Below are 22116 nucleotides of genomic sequence, written 5' to 3' on the forward strand. Positions count from 1 at the left end.
AGGGTTAAGAAATTGTATAATGACCTTATCTCGAAACACAGGATAATTATGACCCATACTAGGTCACCTTATTACAGTGGTGAAATTTTAATGGCTTTCATTCTGTGGAGTGTGAGACCTTCTTCCCTGTGATTGGGCCATTCTTTATCTGGATAATTTACCTAGAACCCAGCAACTTTTTTTTAGTGTTAATATACTTGGTATTTTTCCATTCAACAAAATTTACTTCCAGAGGAATGGGAAAATAATCTTTGTCCAGATGTCTTTTGAGATTCCCTCCAGTTATGCTACTGTGGTGATAGTCATAACACCCATAGAAAATTTGACCATTTAATTATAGAAGCTTGACTGGACACTGGATGTGAATTCAGGAATGCCAACTAAAGGTGTATGACCTGTTGCATTTTTAATGGTTTTTCCAAAATTTACCACTCGCAGCTTATCTGAAAAAGCTGTTCTCAAAATGTAGATCTATATGAAGGACCCTAGCATCAGTAACATAGATCTACATGATGGCCACTCAGAGGGTTAAATAGTGTATGTTCCAGCAATCTGCAAATGGACCTAGTAAGAACAATGAGTTGATAATATCATAGGGTTGTACCACACCTTACCCAGATTCTGAAAATTTGTTGGCCCATGCTAGGCAGGTCATGCTCAAATCCAATCCATCTTATTTTATATTTGTCCAACCTGTTATTTGGCAACCTGATGTATCATCTGCCTCACTTCACTCTTGCTACCAATCCCCTGCACTTTTCATTATATATACCCTGTTTTAGCTTAATATATATTAGGGATGAAACCACTCATGGCAAAAAAAAATTCTTTAATAAATGTCCTGAACTGTATACAAGTGTCCTTTTCCACACAAGTCAAGAGAGTTGAGTTTTTTCTTGCCAGTAATGTCAAAGATGGAAACTTGTGCAGAGTGCTTGCCTGCCATTTTCTGCAACTTCAAACTGCAACCATGAAAGTAAGTTTAGCTGCATGTATAATACAACCAAACCTGAAGTGCATTTGTTACTGAAGTGAGGGGCTCTTGATCTAAGGATCTGGATCTGTGCTCTTCTTCCCTGGATTGAACAAGGCACTGTATGACCCTTATGGGTTCAGCACTCCTCCATGAATGTAGTAACATTGTATCTGTAGTGAGCTCCATACTGCACAGTTTAGATGAATATCCCAAGGACAGTTGTGGAGTCACCCAGGTACACATTTATGAAAAAATTTTCCCAAAGTTTGTGGAATAGTCCTGAGAGATCTTAAAACAGAATACTTTAAGAAAAATGTAACACTTCATTAGTAGAGAAAATACAGCATCAACAGAGATAAAGAGCAGAGCAGTGTGTAAAGTGCTCAGCCTACACGTTCAAACTACCACTGTGAGTGGTGGCGAGAATGGGTATACAAGTAGAATTTAATGCAGTATTAAGAAAATAACTGCTACCGTGAAAGTCATTTATGGCTGGTAAATCAAAAACAAAAGTAGCAGAGAAGTCAATGCTAGACTGGGTATAAATTTCAGGGTCCAAAGAGGCTGAAGTCACAAAGGTTAGTCATGCAATAGTAAGCCTTAGTTTCTCAGTTCCTGGACCCACTGGCTGACAGTATACTACCTAGGCCTCCATTCACACCCATACAGGCTCTAGGTGATATAAGTCAATGGGGGTGGGCAGAAAAAATGGAGTGCATAGTGGGTTGGTCAATAAGTAACCCTCTCCTGCCCAGTCATGTTATAATGGTCATCTTTACCTGCTTTATATTAAACAAATGATGAAAATTTAAAAATGCACCAATACATATTCCCCTCAAGGGAGGTTCCTTGATGCTGGTGAGGGGCTCTTGATCTAGGGAATTGGATCTGTGCTCCAGTTCCCTGAATACCTTCCATCCCCCCCACATGTGGTGTATAATCCTACAGGTTTAGTGCTCCCCCATAATTATAATAATAATAATATACTAATATTGTACATATTTATGAAATTACCACTCAATAACCTATGTCGAGACTTAACCCTTTGACTGTTTTCGACGTATAAATACGTCTTACGAGCCAATGTTTCTGACGTATATATACTCAATAATTCTAGCGGCTTCAAATCAAGCGGGAGAAAGCTGGTAGGCCCACATGTGAGAGAATGGGTCTGTGTGGTCAGTGTGCACCACATAAAAAAAATCCTGCAGCACACATTGCGTAATGAGAAAAAAAAAACTCTGATCGTTTTTTTGGAATAAAACGCTGACTTTGAGGTGTATTTTCGTATAGTATTTATCGATGTATTCGCGTTTTCATGGTCTTAGGTGATAAAATGGAAAACATATTACAGAAATAGAGATGATTTTCATTACTTTGACGATGAAAACGACTTTGAAACTGAGCTCAAAGTAGCGGAAATGATCGATTTTTACCAATGTTCAGGAGTAAATAAATCACACCACACGTCCAATACACGTCAACTGAGGAGTCTAATATACTTTCACTAGTGCACTGATATTATTTATACCATTTTTACAATAATGCAGTAGTCTGCATAACAGTAAATTTTGTATTTTTTTGTATGAATAAAAAATCAAAATAGAAAGCAATAATAATATAAGAGGGGCCTAGAGATGTGACTAATGAACAGAGAATATGTTATTTTAGTGCCACGAATGTCTACCTTGTTTATTCTGGACCCTATTTTGAAATTGACATCTTTTTTAGTTTGCGTGAAATTGGCCAAATTGCCAATTTCTGACCACCATATTGGGTAGTCCAAATTAGTAAATGGGAGGTTTCTTGTACTCAGCTGATAGATAAAATGGAGTTCTAAAGAAATAGCTATGAGTTTGGTCAACTGGAACAATGGAATTGGCTGAAAATAGGGCTCAAAGTCGGCGAAATCGCCGATACGCATATGTCGCCGAGACCGCTAACTTCGCGGGAGCATAATTCCATGAGTTTTCGACCAAATTTCGAACTTTTGGTGTCATTACCATTGGGAAAAGATTCTCTATCATTTCATAAGAAAAAATAATTTTTTTTTTTTCAAAAATTGAGCGACATAGAATGACAGTTTCAGAGAGGGGCCAGAAACAGTCAAAGGGTTAAGTAGTCTCTAAGCATTAGGATCAACCTGCCTGAAATGCATCACATGCTAGTAACTCTTTGTGCCTAACAATGTTTTATTACATGTAAACCATATTCTGTATACTACACAAAGAAATAAAATGTTTGTTGGTATGGTTATAATGCTTAACAATTCACAAATGGGCAAAATTATTTACAAACATTATCTCTTGGTCCACAGCAGGATTCAAACCATGCAGGTTTGAATCCTGCTGTGGACTGAGAGATAATGTTTGTAGATTTATGGTTATAAATAACCATAATATGAGTTAGAAATGTCTGATTAAAATGTTGCCGCAATGAAGGAATATCTGCTGAGCTGACTCCTTCCTTAAATTGTGGAGTACATACATGCATTTTTCAATATCAATTTTTCATATGTTTTAGTGTTCATACCAATGTACCGTATATTAGTGGACACAGCTGAATAATTTATCTTAGTATAAACCTTGCATAAATGCATAAAGAGGGTTACTTATATACCAATAACCAATACTAAGCTTTCTGTATACCATACAGTAGGGGTTATAAATATGCACGCCCATAAGTTTGCCCTTAGTAGATCATTGCTTGACAGATTCAAGAAGTGCCCAGGGCAACTTTTGTATGGAAGACAATGCCCCTTACTGTACTGCCAATGACAAAGAACTGACTAAATTACTGTGATTTACCAAGCTTTAATGACTGGTTTGAAAACTCGCTGGACATAAATCCAATAAAGAATGTAAACTCTGGCATGGACATGCCCTCTAAACCCCAAATCTGGAGTGCCATTAAACAGGTGTGGGAGGGTATTGACTTTTCTATCCTCTATAAGTTAGTCTAATCAGTACTTAGTAGACAAGGAGAGCATCAAGAGGAAGGGTAATCCTTCAAAATACTAGGTTAGGTGAGGAACAAGTACATATTTTGGTATTATAAATTAAAAACAACAGGTCATAGTAAGGAATCTCGTGTGATCTGTTTATGCTTGTGCATATTTATGATGCCTACTGCATATACAGTGGACCCCTGACCAACGAAAGCATCGTCTAACGATAAATTTGACTAACGAAGCGTTTGAGTGTAAAAATTTTGGCCCAACCAACGATGAAAAACTCAACCAACATGATTCGTCCCGAACGCGTCCAAGTGTCCCATCTGGCCTAAGTGTGCCTTAGCTGTCCTGCCTTCAGTTAGTGTGCCAGTGTGGTCGCTTCCACGCATACATTCGGTACATTTTGTATTATTCCAGTGTTTTTAGTGCTTGTAACTGCTAAATAAGCCACCATGGGCCCAAAGACAACCCTGTGGTAAAAAGGGTGAGAATTACAATTGAAATGAACAAGATCATCACAAAGTATGAAACTGGAGTGCATGTCTCTGAGCTGGCCAGGTTGTATAACAAACCTCAATCAACCATCGCTACTATCTTGGCCAACAGAAAGGCAATCAAGGAAGCTGTTGTTGTAAAAGGTGAAAGTATGTTTTCGAAACACAAAGATGTTGAGAGACTGTTATTGGTGTGGATAAACGAAAAACAGATATCAGGAGATAGAATCTCTCAGGCGATCATATGTGAAAAGGCAAGGCAGTTGCATGATGATTTAATTAAAAAAATGCCTGCAACTAGTGGTGATGTGAGTGAACTTAAGGCCAGCAAAGGTTGGTTTGAGAGATTTAAAAATCATAGTGGCATACACAGTGTGGTGAGGCTGCCAGTTTGGACAAAAAAGCTGCTAAAAAATATGTGTAGGAATTCCAGGGGTGCATAGAAGCTGAAGGACTGCAACCCCAACAAGTGTTTAATTGTGACAAAACAGGCCTGTTTTGGAAGAAAATGCCAAACAGGACCTACATTACACAGGAGGAAAAGCACTGCCAGGGCACAAGCCTATGAAAGACAGGCTAACCTTAATGTTGTGTAGTAATGCAAGTGGGGATTGCAGAGTGAAGCCTCTACTCATGTATCACTCTGAAACTCCCAGAGTGTTCAGGGAAAACAATGTCATCAAGGCTAATTTGTGTGTGATGTGGAGGGCAAACAGTAAGGCATGGGTCACTAGGGACATTTTCTATGACTGGTTTTACCATGTGTTTGGCCCCACTGTGAAAAATTACCTCCTGGAAAATAAATTGCCCCCTGGTATTAGACAATGCTCCTGGTTATCCTTCAGACTTGCCAGAGCAAATTTCGGAGAAGTTGAATTTCATAAAAGTGAAGTTTTTGCCTCCTAATACCACTCCTCTCCTCCAGCCCATGGACCAGCAGGTCATTTCAAATTTCAAAAAACTGTACACCAAAGCAATGTTTCATAAGTGCTTTGAAGTGACCTCAGACACTCAATTGACCCTAAGAGAGTTTTGGAAAGATCACTTTAGTATCCTCAATTGCATAAACCTTATAGGTAAGGCTTGGGAGGGAGTGACTAACAGGACCTTGAACTCTGCTTGGAGGAAATTGTGGCCACAATGTGTATATGAGGGATTTTGATGGGTTTGGGGCTAACCCTGAGGAGCCTATGCCAGTTGTGGAATCTATTGTGGCATTGGGGAAGTCCATGGGGTTGGAGGTTATTGGGGAGGATGTGGAAGAGTTGGTGGGGGACGATGATGAAGAACTAACCACTGATGAGCTGCAAGAGCATCTGCAACAGCAAGAGGCCACAACTGAGGAAATTGCTTCAGAGGAGGGGAGAGAGAAATTGAGGATGTTGCCTTCTTCAATGATTAAGGAAATGTGTACAGTGTGAACAAAGGTGCAAACCTTCAAAGAGGAAAATCACCCTGACACAGCTATTGCAAGCCGTGCTGGTGACTTTTACAATGACAATGTTGTGACCCACTTTAGGAAAATCTTAAGGAACATGAGGTACAGAGCTCTATGGACAGATTTTTGGTGCAACAGAGGTCCAGTGACTCTCAAGTTGTTCCCAGTGGCATTAAAAAACAAAGAAGGGGAGTAACCCCAGAAAAAGACTCACTACCTAAAGTCCTTATGGCAGGGGATTTCCCTTCCAAAAATTAATGCACTTCCATCTCCCCTCCCATCTCACCACACATCACTACATCTTCAATAAAGATAAGTGTTATTTATTCTTTAGTACAGTACATTATTTATTGTGCATGTATCCTTTTTCTGTGTAGGAAAAATGTATATATCATGTGAAAAAAAAAAATTTCATACTTTTGGGTGTCTGGAAGGGATTAATTGGATTTCCATTATTTCTTATGGGGAAAATTAATTCGAGTAACGACGAGCTCTCTGGAATGGATTAATATAGTTGGTCGAGGGTTCACTGTAATACAAAATATCTGTAATCTTTTATTATTTGTAAAATCATGCAGTGTTCAAACAGGACTCAAGGTATAAATATTATAAAGTGTCATAAATTACCTGTAAAGAAAGTCTTATCTCTTCAAGACAGTTATATAATAAACAATTGCTTAAAATTATAATTACAATATATGAAACATTGATTACTGTTGTAAACACTTACCATCGTCTTGTTTTGGTGCACCTGTGGGCCGGGGGCCCAGGTCTCTCACACAAACTGCTAGGTTTTTTTAAAATAAAACTTCTAAATATAGTACAGTAATAATATAAAAAAAATATATTTTATATATATATATATATATATATATATATATATATATATATATATATATATATATATATATATATATATATATATATATATATATATATATATATATATATATATACACACACACACATTATATGCATGCACAATAGTGTAACACATAATGATCAATGGAATAAATGAAGCCATAAAGAAAGTTATGATGAGCACTGTATGTTTCAATCTCGCACTAAGGCCATCTTCTGGTTGACTTACAAGAGCAGAACCAGCCACAAGTATATCTATCTTCAGATCTCATAACCAAAGCAAGAACCATCTCTACTAATGCTTGGGTAGTTATAGCATCATGCCTCCACTTGCCAAGGTAGTAGAAAGCATTGCAGCAAGAAACAGATAGGAAACAACAGACAGAGAAGATAGGTGAAAGTCTGTAGGGATAAACTAAAAGAAATTAATATTGTGGGTTAATAATTAAACCGGTTAGCCTTACTTACGTTAACACAGTACGTATTCCTATGTGCTGTTAAATCATGAAGGACACAGAAACCAACAAAATGGAAGCAACAATTTTACAAGTTATTTATATGTTAAATAAAAGGATACAAGTGCAACTAATGTGACATTTTATTGTCACATTAGTTGCACTTGTGTCCTTTTACCTAACATACTGTTATAATAAGCATGTATGCACCTGGAGAAGAGAGAAGTGTAGAGGAGAGAGAGAGAGATTCTGGGAAATGTTGAGTGAATGCGTAGGGAGTTTTGAATCAAGTGAGAGAGTAATGGTGGTTGGGGATTTTAATGCTAAAGTGGGTAAAAATGTTATGGAGGGAGTAGTAGGTAAATTTGGGGTGCCAAAGGTAAATGTAAATGGGGAGCCTTTAATTGAGCTATGTGTAGAAAGAGATTTGGTAATAAGTAATACATATTTTATGAAAAAGAGGATAAATAAATATACAAGGTATGATATAGCACATAATGAAAGTAGTTTATTAGATTATGTATTGGTGGATAAAAGGTTGATGAGTAGACTCCAGGATGTACATGTTTATAGAGGGGCAACTGATATATCGGATCATTATTTAGTTGTAGCTACAGTTAGAGTAAGAGGTAGATGGGAAAAGAGGAAGGTGGCAACAAGTAAGAGGGAGGTGAAAGTGTATAAACTAAGGGAGGAGGAAGTTCGGGCGAGATATAAGCGACTATTGGCAGAAAGGTGGGCTAGTGCAAAGATGAGTCGTGGGGGGGGGGGTTGAAGAGGGTTGGAATAGTTTTAAAAATGCAGTATTAGAATGTGGGGCAGAAGTTTGTGGTTACAGGAGGGTGGGTGCAGGAGGAAAGAGGAGTGATTGGTGGAATGATGAAGTAAAGGGTGTGATAAAAGAGAAAAAGGTAGCTTATGAGAGGTTTTTACAAAGCAGAAGTGTTATAAGAAGAGCAGAGTACATGGAGAGTAAAAGAAAGGTAAAGAGAGTGCAAAAGGAGAGCAGATGATAGAGTGGGAGAGGCACTGTCAAGAAATTTTAATGAAAATAAGAAAAAAAATTTGGAGTGAGTTAAACAAGTTAAGAAAGCCTAGGGAAAGTATGGATTTGTCAGTTAAAAACAGAGTAGGGGAGTTAGTAGATGGGGAGAGGGAGGTATTAGGTAGATGGCGAGAATATTTTGAGGAACTTTTAAATGTTAAGGAAGAAAGAGAGGCAGCAATTTCATGCACTGGTCAGGGAGGTATACCATCTTTTAGGAGTGAAGAAGAGCAGAATGTAAGTGTGGGGGAGGTACGTGAGGCATTATGTAGAATGAAAGCGGGTAAAGCAGCTGGAACTGATGGGATCATGACAGAAATGTTAAAAGCAGGGGGGGATATAGTGTTGGAGTGGTTGGTACTTTTGTTTAATAAATGTATGAAAGAGGGGAAGGTACCTAGGGATTGGTGGAGAGCATGTATTTTTTTTTTTTTTATTATCACACTGGCCGATTCCCACCAAGGCAGGGTGGCCCGAAAAAGAAAAACTTTCACCATCATTCACTCCGTCACTGTCTTGCCAGAAGGGTGCTTTACACTACAGTTTTTAAACTGCAACATTAACACCCCTCCTTCAGAGTGCAGGCACTGTACTTCCCATCTCCAGGACTCAAGTCCGGCCTGCTGGTTTCCCTGAACCCCTTCATAAATGTTACTTTGCTCACACTCCAACAGCACATCAAGTATTAAAAACCATTCGTCTCCATTCACTCCTATCAAACACGCTCACACACGCCTGCTGGAAGTCCAAGCCCCTCTCACACAAAACCTCCTTTACCCCGTCCCTCCAACCTTTCCTAGGCCGACCCCTACCCCGCCTTCCTTCCACTACAGACTGATACACTCTTGAAGTCATTCTGTTTCGCTCCATTCTCTCTACATGTCTGAACCACCTCAACAACCCTTCCTCAGCCCTCTGGACAACAGTTTTGGTAATCCCGCACATCCTCCTAACTTCCAAACTACGAATTCTCTGCATTATATTCACACCACACATTGCCCTCAGACATGACATCTCCACTGCCTCCAGCCTTCTCCTCGCTGCAACATTCATCACCCATGCTTCACACCCATATAAGAGTGTTGGTAAAACTATACTCTCATACATTCCCCTCTTTGCCTCCAAGGACAAAGTTCTTTGTCTCCACAGACTCCTAAGTGCACCACTCACCCTTTTCCCCTCATCAATTCTATGATTCACCTCATCCTTCATAGACCCATCCGCTGACACGTCCACTCCCAAATATCTGAATACATTCACCTCCTCCATACTCTCTCCCTCCAATCTGATATCCAATCTTTCATCACCTAATATTTTTGTTATCCTCATAACCTTACTCTTTCCTGTATTCACTTTTAATTTTCTTCTTTTGCACACCCTACCAAATTCATCCACCAATCTCTGCAACTTCTCTTCAGAATCTCCCAAGAGCACAGTGTCATCAGCAAAGAGCAACTGTGACAACCCCCACTTTATGTGTGATTCCTTATCTTTTAACTCCATGCCTCTTGTCAAGACCCTCGCATTTACTTCTCTTACAACCCCATCTATAAATATATTAAACAACCAAGGTGACATCACACATCCCTGTCTAAGGCCTACTTTTACTGGGAAATAATTTCCCTCTTTCCTATGTACTCTAACTTGAGCCTCACTATCCTCGTAAAAACTCTTCACTGCTTTCAGTAACCTACCTCCTACACCATACACCTGCAACATCTGCCACATTGCCCCCCTATCCACCCTGTCATACGCCTTTTCCAAATCCATAAATGCCACAAAGACCTCTTTAGCCTTATCTAAATACTGTTCACTTATATGTTTCACTGTAAACACCTGGTCCACACACCCCCTACCTTTCCTAAAGCCTCTTTGTTCATCTGCTATCCTATTCTCAGTCTTACTTTTAATTCTTTCAATAATAACTCTACCATACACTTTACCAGGTATACTCAACAGACTTATCCCCCTATAATTTTTGCACTCTCTTTTGTCCCCTTTGTCTTTATACAAAGGAACTATGCATGCTCTCTGCCAATCCCTAGGTACCTTACCCTCTTCCATACATTTATTAAATAATTGCACCAACCACTCCAAAACTATATCCCCACCTGCTTTTAACATTTCTATCTTTATCCCATCAATTCCGGCTGCCTTACCCCCTTTCATTTTACCTACTGCCTCAAGAACTTCCCCCACACTCACAACTGGCTCTTCCTCACTCCTACAAGATGTTATTCCTCCTTGCCCTATACACGAAATCACAGCTTCCCTATCTTCATCAACATTTAACAATTCCTCAAAATATTCCCTCCATCTTCCCAATACCTCTAACTCTCCATTTAATAACTCTCCTCTCCTATTTTTAACTGACAAATCCATTTGTTCTCTCGGCTTCCTTAACTTGTTAATCTCACTCCAAAACTTTTTCTTATTTTCAACAAAATTTGTTGATAACATCTCACCCACTCTCTCATTTGCTCTCTTTTTACATTGCTTCACCACTCTCTTAACCTCTCTCTTTTTCTCCATATACTCTTCCCTCCTTGCATCACTTCTACTTTGTAAAAACTTCTCATATGCTAACTTTTTCTCCCTTACTACTCTCTTTACATCATCATTCCACCAATCGCTCCTCTTCCCTCCCGCACCCACTTTCCTGTAACCACAAACTTCTGCTGAACACTCTAACACTACATTTTTAAACCTACCCCATACCTCTTCGACCCCATTGCCTATGCTCTCATTAGCCCATCTATCCTCCAATAGCTGTTTATATCTTTCCCTAACTGCCTCCTCTTTTAGTTTATAAACCTTCACCTCTCTCTTCCCTGATGCTTCTATTCTCCTTGTATCCCATCTACCTTTTACTCTCAGTGTAGCTACAACTAGAAAGTGATCTGATATATCTGTGGCCCCTCTATAAACATGTACATCCTGAAGTCTACTCAACAGTCTTTTATCTATCAATACATAATCCAACAAACTAATGTCATTTTGCCCTACATCATATCTTGTATACTTATTTATCCTCTTTTTCTTAAAATATGTATTACCTATAACTAAACCCCTTTCTATACAAAGTTCAATCAAAGGGCTCCCATTATCATTTACACCTGGCACCCCAAACTTACCTACCACACCCTCTCTAAAAGTTTCTCCTACTTTAGCATTCAGGTCCCCTACCACAATTACTCTCTCACTTGGTTCAAAGGCTCCTATACATTCACTTAACATCTCCCAAAATCTCTCTCTCTCCTCTGCATTCCTCTCTTCTCCAGGTGCATACACGCTTATTATGACCCACTTCTCGCATCCAACCTTTACTTTAATCCACATATTTCTTGCATTTACACATTCATATTCTCTTTTCTCCTTCCATAACTGATCATTCAACATTACTGCTACCCCTTCCTTTGCTCTAACTCTCTCAGATACTCCAGATTTAATCCCATTTATTTCCCCCCACCGAAACTCCCCTACCCCCTTCAGCTTTGTTTCGCTTAGGGCCAGGACATCCAACTTCTTTTCATTCATAACATCAGCAATCATCTGTTTCTTGTCATCTGCACTACATCCACGCACATTCAAGCATCCCAGTTTTATAAAGTTTTTCTTCTTCTCTTTTTTAGTAAATGTCTACAGGAGAAGGGGTTACTAGCCCATTGCTCCCAGCATTTTAGTCGCCTCATACGACACGCATGGCTTACGGAGGAAAGATTCTTTTCCACTTCCCCATGGACAATAGAAGAAATAAAGAAGAACAAGAGCTATGTAGAAAAAGGAGAAAAACCTAAATGTATGTATATATATATGCATGTGCATGTCTGTGAAGTGTGACCAAAGTGTAAGTTGGAGTAGCAAGATATCCCTGTTATCTAGCGTATTTATGAGACAGAAAAAGACACCAGCAATCCTACCATCATGCAAAACAGTTACAGGTTTCTGTTTCACAGTCATCTGGCAGGACGGTAGTACTTCCCTGGGTGGTTGCTGTCTACCAACCTACTACCTGAGTATACCAGGAAAAGTGTACGGTAGGGTTATAATTGAAAAAATTAGAGGTAAGACAGAATGTAGGATTGTGGATGAGCAAGGAGGTTTCAGAGTGGGTAGGGGATGTGTAGATCAAGTGTTTACATTGAAGCATATATGTGAACAGTATTTAGATAAAGGTAGGGAAGTTTTTATTGCATTTATGGATCTAGAAAAGGCATATGATAGAGTGGATAGAGGAGCAATGTGGCAGATGCTGCAAGTATATGGAATAGGTGGTAAGTTATTAAATGCTGTAAAGAGTTTTTATGAGGATAGTGAGGCTCAGGTTAGGGTGTGTAGAAGAGAGGGAGACTACTTCCCAGTAAAAGTAGGTCTTAGACAGGGATGTGTAATGTCACCATGGTTGTTTAATACGTATATTTATAGACGGGGTTGTAAAGGAAGTAAACGCTAGGGTGTTCGGGAGAGGGGTGGGATTAAATTTTGGGGAATCAAATTCAAAATGAGAATTAACACAGTTACTTTTTGCTGATGATACTGTGCTTATGGGAGATTCTAAAGAAAAATTGCAAAGGTTAGTGGATGAGTTTGGGAATGTGTGTAAAGGTAGAAAGTTGAAAGTGAACATAGAAAAGAGTAAGGTGATGAGGGTATCAAATGATTTAGATAAAGAAAAATTGGATATCAAATTGGGGAGGAGGAGTATGGAAGAAGTGAATGTTTTCAGATACAGTGGACCCCCGCATAACGATTACCTCTGAATGTGACCAATTATGTAAGTGTATTTATGTAAGTGCGTTTGTACGTGTATGTTTGGGGGTCTGAAATGGACTAATCTACTTCACAATATTTCTTATGGGAACAAATTCGGTCAGTACTGGCACCTGAACATACTTCTGGAGTGAAGAAATATCGTTAACCGGGGGTCCACTGTACTTGGGAGTTGACGTGTCGGCAGATGGATTTATGAAGGATGAGGTTAATCACAGAATTGATGAGGGAAAAAAGGTGAGTGGTGCATTGATGTATATGTGGAGTCAAAAAACATTATTTATGGAGGCAAAGAAGGGAATGTATGAAAGTATAGTAGTACCAACACTCTTATATGGGTGTGAAGCTTGGGTGGTAAATGCAGCAGCGAGGAGACGGTTGGAGGCAGTGGAGATGTCCTGTCTAAGGGCAATGTGTGGTGTAAATATTATGCAGAAAATTCGGAGTGTGGAAATTAGGAAAAGGTGTGGAGTTAATAAAAGTATTAGTCAGAGAGCAGAAGAGGGGTTGTTGAGGTGGTTTGGTCATTTAGAGAGAATGGATCAAAGTAGAATGACATGGAAAGCATATAAATCTATAGGGCAAGGAAGGCGGGGTAGGGGTCGTCCTCGAAAGGGTTGGAGAGAGAGGGTAAAGGAGGTTTTGTGGGCAAGGGGCTTGGACTTCCAGCAAGCATGCATGAGCATGTTAGATAGGAGTGAATGGAGACGAATGGTACTTGGGACCTGACGATCTGTTGGAGTGTGAGCAGGGTAATATTTAGTGAAGGGATTCAGGGAAACCGGTTATTTTCATATAGTCGGACTTGAGTCCTGGAAATGGGAAGTACAATGCCTGCACTTTAAAGGAGGGGTTTGGGATATTGGCAGTTTGGAGGGATATGTTGTGTATCTTTATATGTGTATGCTTCTAAACTGTTGTAGTCTAAGCACCTCTGCAAAAACTGTGATAATGTGTGAGTGTGGTGAAAGTGTTGAATGATGATGAAAGTATTTTCTTTTTGGGGATTTTCTTTCTTTTTTGGGTCACCCTGCCTCGGTGGGAGACGGCCGACTTGTTGGAAAAAAAAAAAATGTTGGTAATTCTACCAACATTATTGCAAGCTGTTTATAGTTTGTTGTATGTTTTCCATCTTATAATGAATGGATGTCATTCTGTATACAGGCGTCCAACTGGGAAAATCAAGGTGTAAGACAAACTCAATCTCTGTTGATAAATGACACTATGGCCAAAAAGTGTAGGCCAGTTTAGAAGAGAAAAGCAGAGTGAAGATGAAGTCAGTCTATTAGTCTGTCTCCCCCTGCTCCCAAATGAAAAAAAAAAAAAAAAAGTGTGCCATTATTGTTCGTAAATTGAATCTGCCACAATATACAGTTTTTAATGAGACATTGTTGTTTCCTTGACATATGGAAAATTGCAGGCTAAGGACTTTAATACCTTGACAGGCTGTAATAGGAGAAATGAAACAAAACAGCAAATGAAGGGAAATAATTGGGCATAGGCAGGGAATACAGAAAGTGGCTAAAGATGCAATCTGCCAAAGGGACTTTAGGTAGTATTTTTTCATTTTCAAGGTGGTAAGTAAAACTTGCTTGATAAAGAGGTAGTGGAGGCAAACAGTTTCAAGAGTAGGTGTGACCAATCCCTGGAGCACAGGAGTCAGAAAACTAACAGGAGTTCAGAGGCAGGGCCAGGAATCATGCACTGACTCTTCAAAGCATAACTCTCCTTAAATTAAGTATACCCTCTCCAGGTACCTTCCATAAATGGATGAATAACAGCATCTTTACTCCATAATTCAAAAGACACTGTTATCCTGAATGTTTCACATAAAACAGTCAAGAGCCAGTACTAATTACTATGGTTAAAAATGTGAATAAACATAATGGAAACTAAAACTGACACAAAGAATGTAAGAACATGAAAAAATGTAATCCCTAAGTTGTATTATCCTAACAAAATGTATAACCAGAGGTACCTGGTGCAGGTATATGGAAGTCTTTTTCAAAGACTAACCAATCATACATAGGACAAACATGAAGAAATTTGATCACCAGAATAACTGAAGATAAAAGATAAGGTAGATACGCATAAGGCAGTTCAGAAGTTTTCAAGCATGTTAAGAATAATAACTGGAAATTGGCTTCTATTGTACATGGCATTAGAAAAGGTTTTATAAGTTCAGAACTCTCAAGTTGCCTATGAATGTGTCACAATCCATGTTCAGCATCTTGTAAAGTGAAAACCCTGATGCTGTGACCACCCTTAACATGAAGTTATATATACTGTACATAAACTTCACCTCTTGTATTCTTCTAGGCTTCCTGAAGACAGTACCAGTACATATGAGACTGAACTAAACAGTTCCCAGCTTTTCCTGTTTCATTACTCTCATGTGGGCTCATTTGTATGTGTGTGTGTGTGTGTTCATGTGTATATGCATTATTATATGTGTGTGTGTGTGTGTGTATATATATATATATATATATATATATATATATATATATATATATATATATATATATATATATATATATATATATATATAAAACCATAATAAAATTATATGAAGTACAAGTTTTGAGTTAATTTCCATAGTTATATAAAGTTTTGCTAAACAATAAATTGCTTAGAAAAACATTTATTGCCATGAAGGCTTAAAAGGCAAGAACAGTACTCTCTCTTTAGCTAGACACATATATAAACAGAAATACAATACAATATAACAAATAGACAAGATCGTGCATGTGTAGAAGAAGGCGCACGTGATGCAGGGATACATGGGGGCAGCTGCTGCATGCAGATACTGACAAATGACTTTTAATTACTATGTATCTTTACTGATATACTGGTTATGCAAGGTTACACATACTAATGGTATTATCTACACATTAAGAGAGTGAAAACCCTTTAAATTTTTACACAAATGACAATTATATACACGACATGCATGTAAGTTTCAGATATTTATATCATGGGCACAAATTAACTGAAAACAGCTTGCCAAATTCATTTCACACTTTTTTTTTTTTTTTTACAAAAAATTTAGCACCATTCATTCATTCCACTAGACGTATTACCACTACTATTTACATATGCATTACTGTATAAAGTACGCTAATGAACTCCCTGTTTCAAGTAGAATAATCTCTTGTATAGCATATGCACTCATTATCTGAATAATTACCCTAGGCTGTAAGAACTCGTTTAAATACCATTATTAACAGGTTAGCTAAAGTAAAAAATAATGACTATTGCATTTATTTAGTTCATTCATTCATTATAAAAGTGCAAATACCAATGTGGAATACAGGTATAATGTGCTGTACACGTGCTTATGCTACCCTTGAAGAATGTTGAACCATGGTGCCTTAAAAAAAAAAAAAAGAGAAACACAGTAGAATAATAAGAGAAGTGTGCATGAACTCGTAGAGAGGAGAGGAGACGAGAAATCCTGACTCCCAACACAGTGAGCTGCTGCTACACACATACCACTTATACTCTCACTAGTTATATCTTGATAACATCGACTAAACTAATATACCCATGTATGTTTGAAGTTACTGATCATATGGTGCAAACTTTACATGAAAAAAACAGTCATTAAACAGTAGTAGAGTATCTAAGCAGCATTCTTTCCAGGCTGGGATATATATACTATAAATCATATATTTAATAACCATGATACATATGCACTAAATGGGATATATGTATTAAAGATTTATACATTATATATATATATATATATATATATATATATATATATATATATATATATATATATATATATATATATATATATATATATATATATATATATATATATATATATATACAGTGGACCCCCGACTTATGATATTAATTCGTTCCAGAAGGCTGTTTGGGTGCCGTTACCGAACGAATTTGCTCCCATAAGGAATATTGTAAATTAGATTAGTCCGTTTCAGACCCCCAAAAATACACTTGCAAAAGCACTTACAAAAATTACACTTATATAATTATATAATTGTCCGAGTTGGGAGCTGATCATAAGTCAGGGGTCCACTGTATATATATATATACATACATACATACACACATACTTACATACAGCCTCTCTTCACTTAGCGACGTACTCGTTTACCGACGACTCAGACTTACGACGGGCTCTCTGACCAGTATACATACCCAAATAATGTATATTAGAGCTGATTTCCTCTATTATGTTTATTACAATATACAGTACACTACTGTATAAACATTTAAAAATATACTAAAAATGCTATAAATGGTTCAAGGTTACATTAAACAATATAAAAAATGGATGACACAAACCTACTACCATTATAGTATGCTCCTTGCTTATTGACAAATTCGTTTACCAATGTGGTCTTAGGAACGGAACTCCGTCGTTAAGTGAGGAGAGGCTGTACACACACACACACACACACTGATACATACAGTTTATGATAATGCTTGCATAAGATATAAACTATATCAAAGATGCATGGTACACACTGCCTGCAACAAGTATCACACACAACAGATTCTATCAAAGGTTTATTAAGTATCAACGCTTATCATATAGATAGTAATTTGCGATTATGAATGATTATAGTAATGATATAACATTGGGCTGTGTTATACAGTATTATCTGTTGAATACAGTATCTTTAACTTGTGTGTCTGTCTTATGCTTGCCTTCAAAAGCAGCAAAAATGATCCAATGAATAACAGAATCATGAAGGTTGATCCTTGTCTGGAAAAACTTTTTATCTATTCAATTAATCTCACTTTTTAAGCCAGTTCCAATTTACAGCCACTCTAATCATTAATCAAACCAATAAACAGCAATCCCCCGAGATACGAGATTAATGTGTCTTACAAGATGACTCACAATGTGAAAACTCGTATCACAGAAACGTATTTAATATTACTTTCCACATTAAAATTTTTAATGTGTATACATCAAAAATTTCCTCAGCTTTGTGTCATTTCACCCTAAATCAGACAGTTGTAAAGTAAATAGTGTTTCAAAATAATTTAACAGTATTACAAAAATAAAAAAATAAAAAATGTGTAATAACTCAGTAACTACTAATTACATTGTGGATAGTTTGTTTACATTTGATAGCTTGTAATGGCAACAGCGTATAGTAGCAAACATTATTTTTTCCCTTACCAACTCTTTTCTGCTTTTCTATTTTCTTTTCGGTCTTTTTCCATAATTTTTCCACTCCTGGGGCCATGATTATCACGTATTACAAAGATATTTAAAGAAAAAATTAATACGCTGAAAGCAAAAGCACAACACCTTGGAGGACTTGTTCACAGATTGGCAGGTAGGCCATGAGAGGCCTCTGTTACGTGCAAAAACGCTTGTCTGCAATTCCCTTATTGGCCAAAAAAAAAGGTGCTCGTATGTTGATGGGTACTAAAGAAAGATGCTGAAATCAGTGAAATCTCATATCCCGGGGGATTGCTGTTAGTCATAACATTTTCAGTTTTAATTTAACGAGTTAAAAGTTTCTCTGTGCAGCTTTCGTTATTTGAACTAATAGTCATATATACCAAGTATGGGTAATAAAGATGACAACACAATCGGCATAAACACTTTACCATAGTGCCTTTCATTATTCATTGAAATATGATAACTCACTCAGACAGAAACAAACTATGGCATACTCACCACTTATAACACACAAAATGTTTTTCTCAACCACCAAAACCTCAAGTGCAGCTGTCAGCTTCCCCAAATATCTTTCATAAATATAACCATAACCAAGCTCACACCCCAAAGGCACATTAAATGACACACAGATGACTCACGTCCACCCAGTGTGATCTAGTGTACTCACAGTTGCCCGTTACATGTTGCATCATCTACCATTCAACACTTTCTCTCACAACTTTCTTTCAACTCTTCCCTATACACCTATCCAACAAAGATTTATAGAGTACACTATTGTGAAGGGATTTTGATACAAGGAACCAGAGCTTTTCTCTCTCTCTGCATCAAACCTAAGTAAGCCCCTATCCCCTAGGTGCTTTAAAACCCCTATGGTTTTAGCATTTCCCCATGAATATAATAATCAATGGCTATAAGAATGTTTGCACGTCCAGTTTAATTTTCAATGCAGTAATTTTTCATACATGCCACCATGTATTTTTTTGCAGTACATACAGTACTTATACAATAAACTTAAGTCTAACAAATTTACCCAATTATGGTTATCTTCATACAAAGTGTCAATGCATTTGATTAAAAGATAAGAAGAGTAAAGATTAAATCCTCATTACCAATTCCCCAAACTTAAAAAAAAAAAAAAAAAAAAAATCACCAATTTGTACCAAAAACTGAGCCCAACACACATACATTTATATATATATATATATATATATATATATATATATATATATATATATATATATATATATATATATATATATAAAATATACACACACACACCCACATACACGTGTGTGTGTGCATGCGTGTACTTGTCTAATTCACCTAATTGTGGTTGCAGGGGTCGAGTCATAGCTCCTGGCCCTGCCTCTTCACTGATTGCTACTAGGTCCTCTCTCTCCCTGCTCCATGAGCTTCATCAACCCTAGTCTTAAAACTACGTATGGTTCCTGCTTCCACTACGTCACTCTGTAGGCTATTCCACTTCCTGGCAACTCTATGACTGAAGAAATACTTCCTAACATCCCTTTGACTCGTAGGCATCTTCAACTTCCAATTGTGACCCCTTGTTTTTGTGTGTGCATTAATGTGTGTGCATGTGCGTGTATGTGTGCATTTATGTTTTCAGACAGTAGTATGAGAGAAGTTGGCAGCTGATACAAATACATATATCACATAAGTGCTGGTTGGTTTTACAATCAGCACTTATGTGATATGGTAACTTCCGCTTATATTTTATTTTTGTTGATGTTTAGTAGATTTAGGGATTTAAATAATGGCATAGCATGTTGTCTATAATCAATGTTAGTGATTGTTCTATAGCTTTCTTTTGCTGAGTTATGTATGGTTTGAGGTGTGTTGTCACAGTGATTCCCAGACATTTCCCATATGTCAGGTATGATGTGTAAATAAATAAAAAGTAAAGATACTTTCATTGATACGTGTTGGATATGAATGTTAAATTTTAATTTAGAACTAGAAATTTCCCCTCATCTTGTTGTTTTCTATTTCTGTATCAATATCTGAATGTCTAATTGAGATAATGGTATGTTCCCAAAAATTACAGAAAATACTTTTTCAATATTATGGGTGAGTTTATCTGGCAGTCACACACATACTGCATGTTAATTATTTTAAACCAAGAATAAATAAAAATAAATTTAATAAATTTTAGGAAAAATGAGATATGGTAAAATAAGAAACTCATTTAGCCTCTTTCTCTCATTTCTCTTGCTTTTTCTTTGACCACAAACATTCTACTATAGTCTCTACATCTTTACCACCCTCAACTGTGAAGCAGAGCATGAGATAACACCCAACACTGAGTTGTAACAAAATGCACAAACACTACTCACCACTACCCTTCACTAATCACCACCCTTCATTGATCACCACTTGTCACTACCCTTCACTGATCACCACTTGTCACTACCCTTTACTGATCACCACTTGCCACTACCCTTCACTGATCACCACCCTTCATTGATCACCACTTGCCACTACCCTTCACTGATCACCACCCTTCACTGATCACCACCCTTCATTGATTACTACTCACCACTACCCTTCACTAATCACCACCCTTCATTGATCACCACTTGCCACTACCCTTCACTGATCACCACCCTTCATTGATTACTACTTGCCACTACCCTTCACTGATCACCACCCTTCACTGATCACCACTTGTCACTACCCTTTACTGATCACCACTTGCCACTACCCTTCACTGACCACCACCCTTCATTGATCACCACTTGCCACTACCCTTCACTGATCACCACTTGCCACTACCCTTCACTGATCACCACCCTTCATTGATCACCACTTGCCACTACCCTTCACTGATCACCACCCTTCATTGATTACTACTCATCACTACCCTTCACTAATCACCACCCTTCATTGATCACCACTTGCCACTACCCTTCACTGATCACCACCCTTCATTGATTACTACTTGCCACTACCCTTCACTGATCACCACCCTTCACTGATCACCACTTGTCACTACCCTTCACTGATCACTCAGAGTCCAAGGGCAGTGAGAGCTGTGACTAAATCTGATACACATGGAGGGCCCTGCACATACAGCATCTTCTTTTCAGTTTTCCACATTTTCATTGCCTTCAGATTGAAGTATTTTTCATTATGTTCCACCAACCAGCAGATGAAACAATGGCTTGAGTGAAAGCCAATGGAAACACAGAACACTGAAAAGAGGTGCTGTATATGTGGGACCCTCCTGTATGCATTTTTTTTTTTGTCCTAGTCTAAACCTGTCAGCACTTGTACTAAATCAGAGCCTAAACAGCTCCACAGCCACATATTTTATATGTAGTATTAAGGAGTTGTAGTCCTAGTTTAATTAATCTTGCTCAAAATACTGTACACACCATAGATTTTTGTTTTTGGAATAATTATTATTATTATTACAGTACATTATCATCATCACTATCATTATAGTAAACTGGAAGAACATTTTGTATGCGAGGCAGCATTTCTATGAAACAACTCTGGAGAAAAGACATAAGAGAGACGCTTGGCAATTTTGATAACAGAAGCACTCCAATCTACAAAAAATTAAATTCAAACTACAAATAATGCCAAAATTCTTGTGAAAAAATAGAACTAAGATGAAAAACATACAGTAACTGTGAATGCAAACAATCGACCTTTTAATTCATCAGAGAAAGAATTTCACAGGATAAGAGAGGGAATAGTTAATATACATAAATCTAGTACAGTACTTAAGAGTCACCATGATAAGGTGAAAATCACTACTGTATAGCGAGGGGATTTCAACTACAGGTTTCCCCCTCACTTTATACAATCATGATTTGTGAGAATCCACTTATATTTCTACCAGTAATTCATTATATGTGGTATAAATTCACTCCTATGCAATCAACCAAGCCCAGCACCACTTGATTTTTAGCAATATCTCTTTAAAAT

The 22116-nt window shown here is 37.6% G+C and overlaps 1 protein-coding gene across 1 annotated transcript in view; it reads right to left on the bottom strand.

The window, feature by feature from the left end:
- Glut1 (Glucose transporter 1) overlaps positions 1 to 22116 on the bottom strand; it is a gene marked incomplete in the record, with an annotated part of 492009 nt that overhangs the window by 7513 nt on the left and 462380 nt on the right. The window contains 1 exon segment of the mRNA XM_070100219.1: positions 6592 to 6648. Within this exon segment, the coding sequence (XP_069956320.1) occupies positions 6592 to 6648 (57 nt within the window).

This window comes from Cherax quadricarinatus, chromosome 72 (assembly GCF_038502225.1).
Source record: "Cherax quadricarinatus isolate ZL_2023a chromosome 72, ASM3850222v1, whole genome shotgun sequence".
NCBI lineage: Eukaryota > Metazoa > Arthropoda > Malacostraca > Decapoda > Parastacidae > Cherax > Cherax quadricarinatus.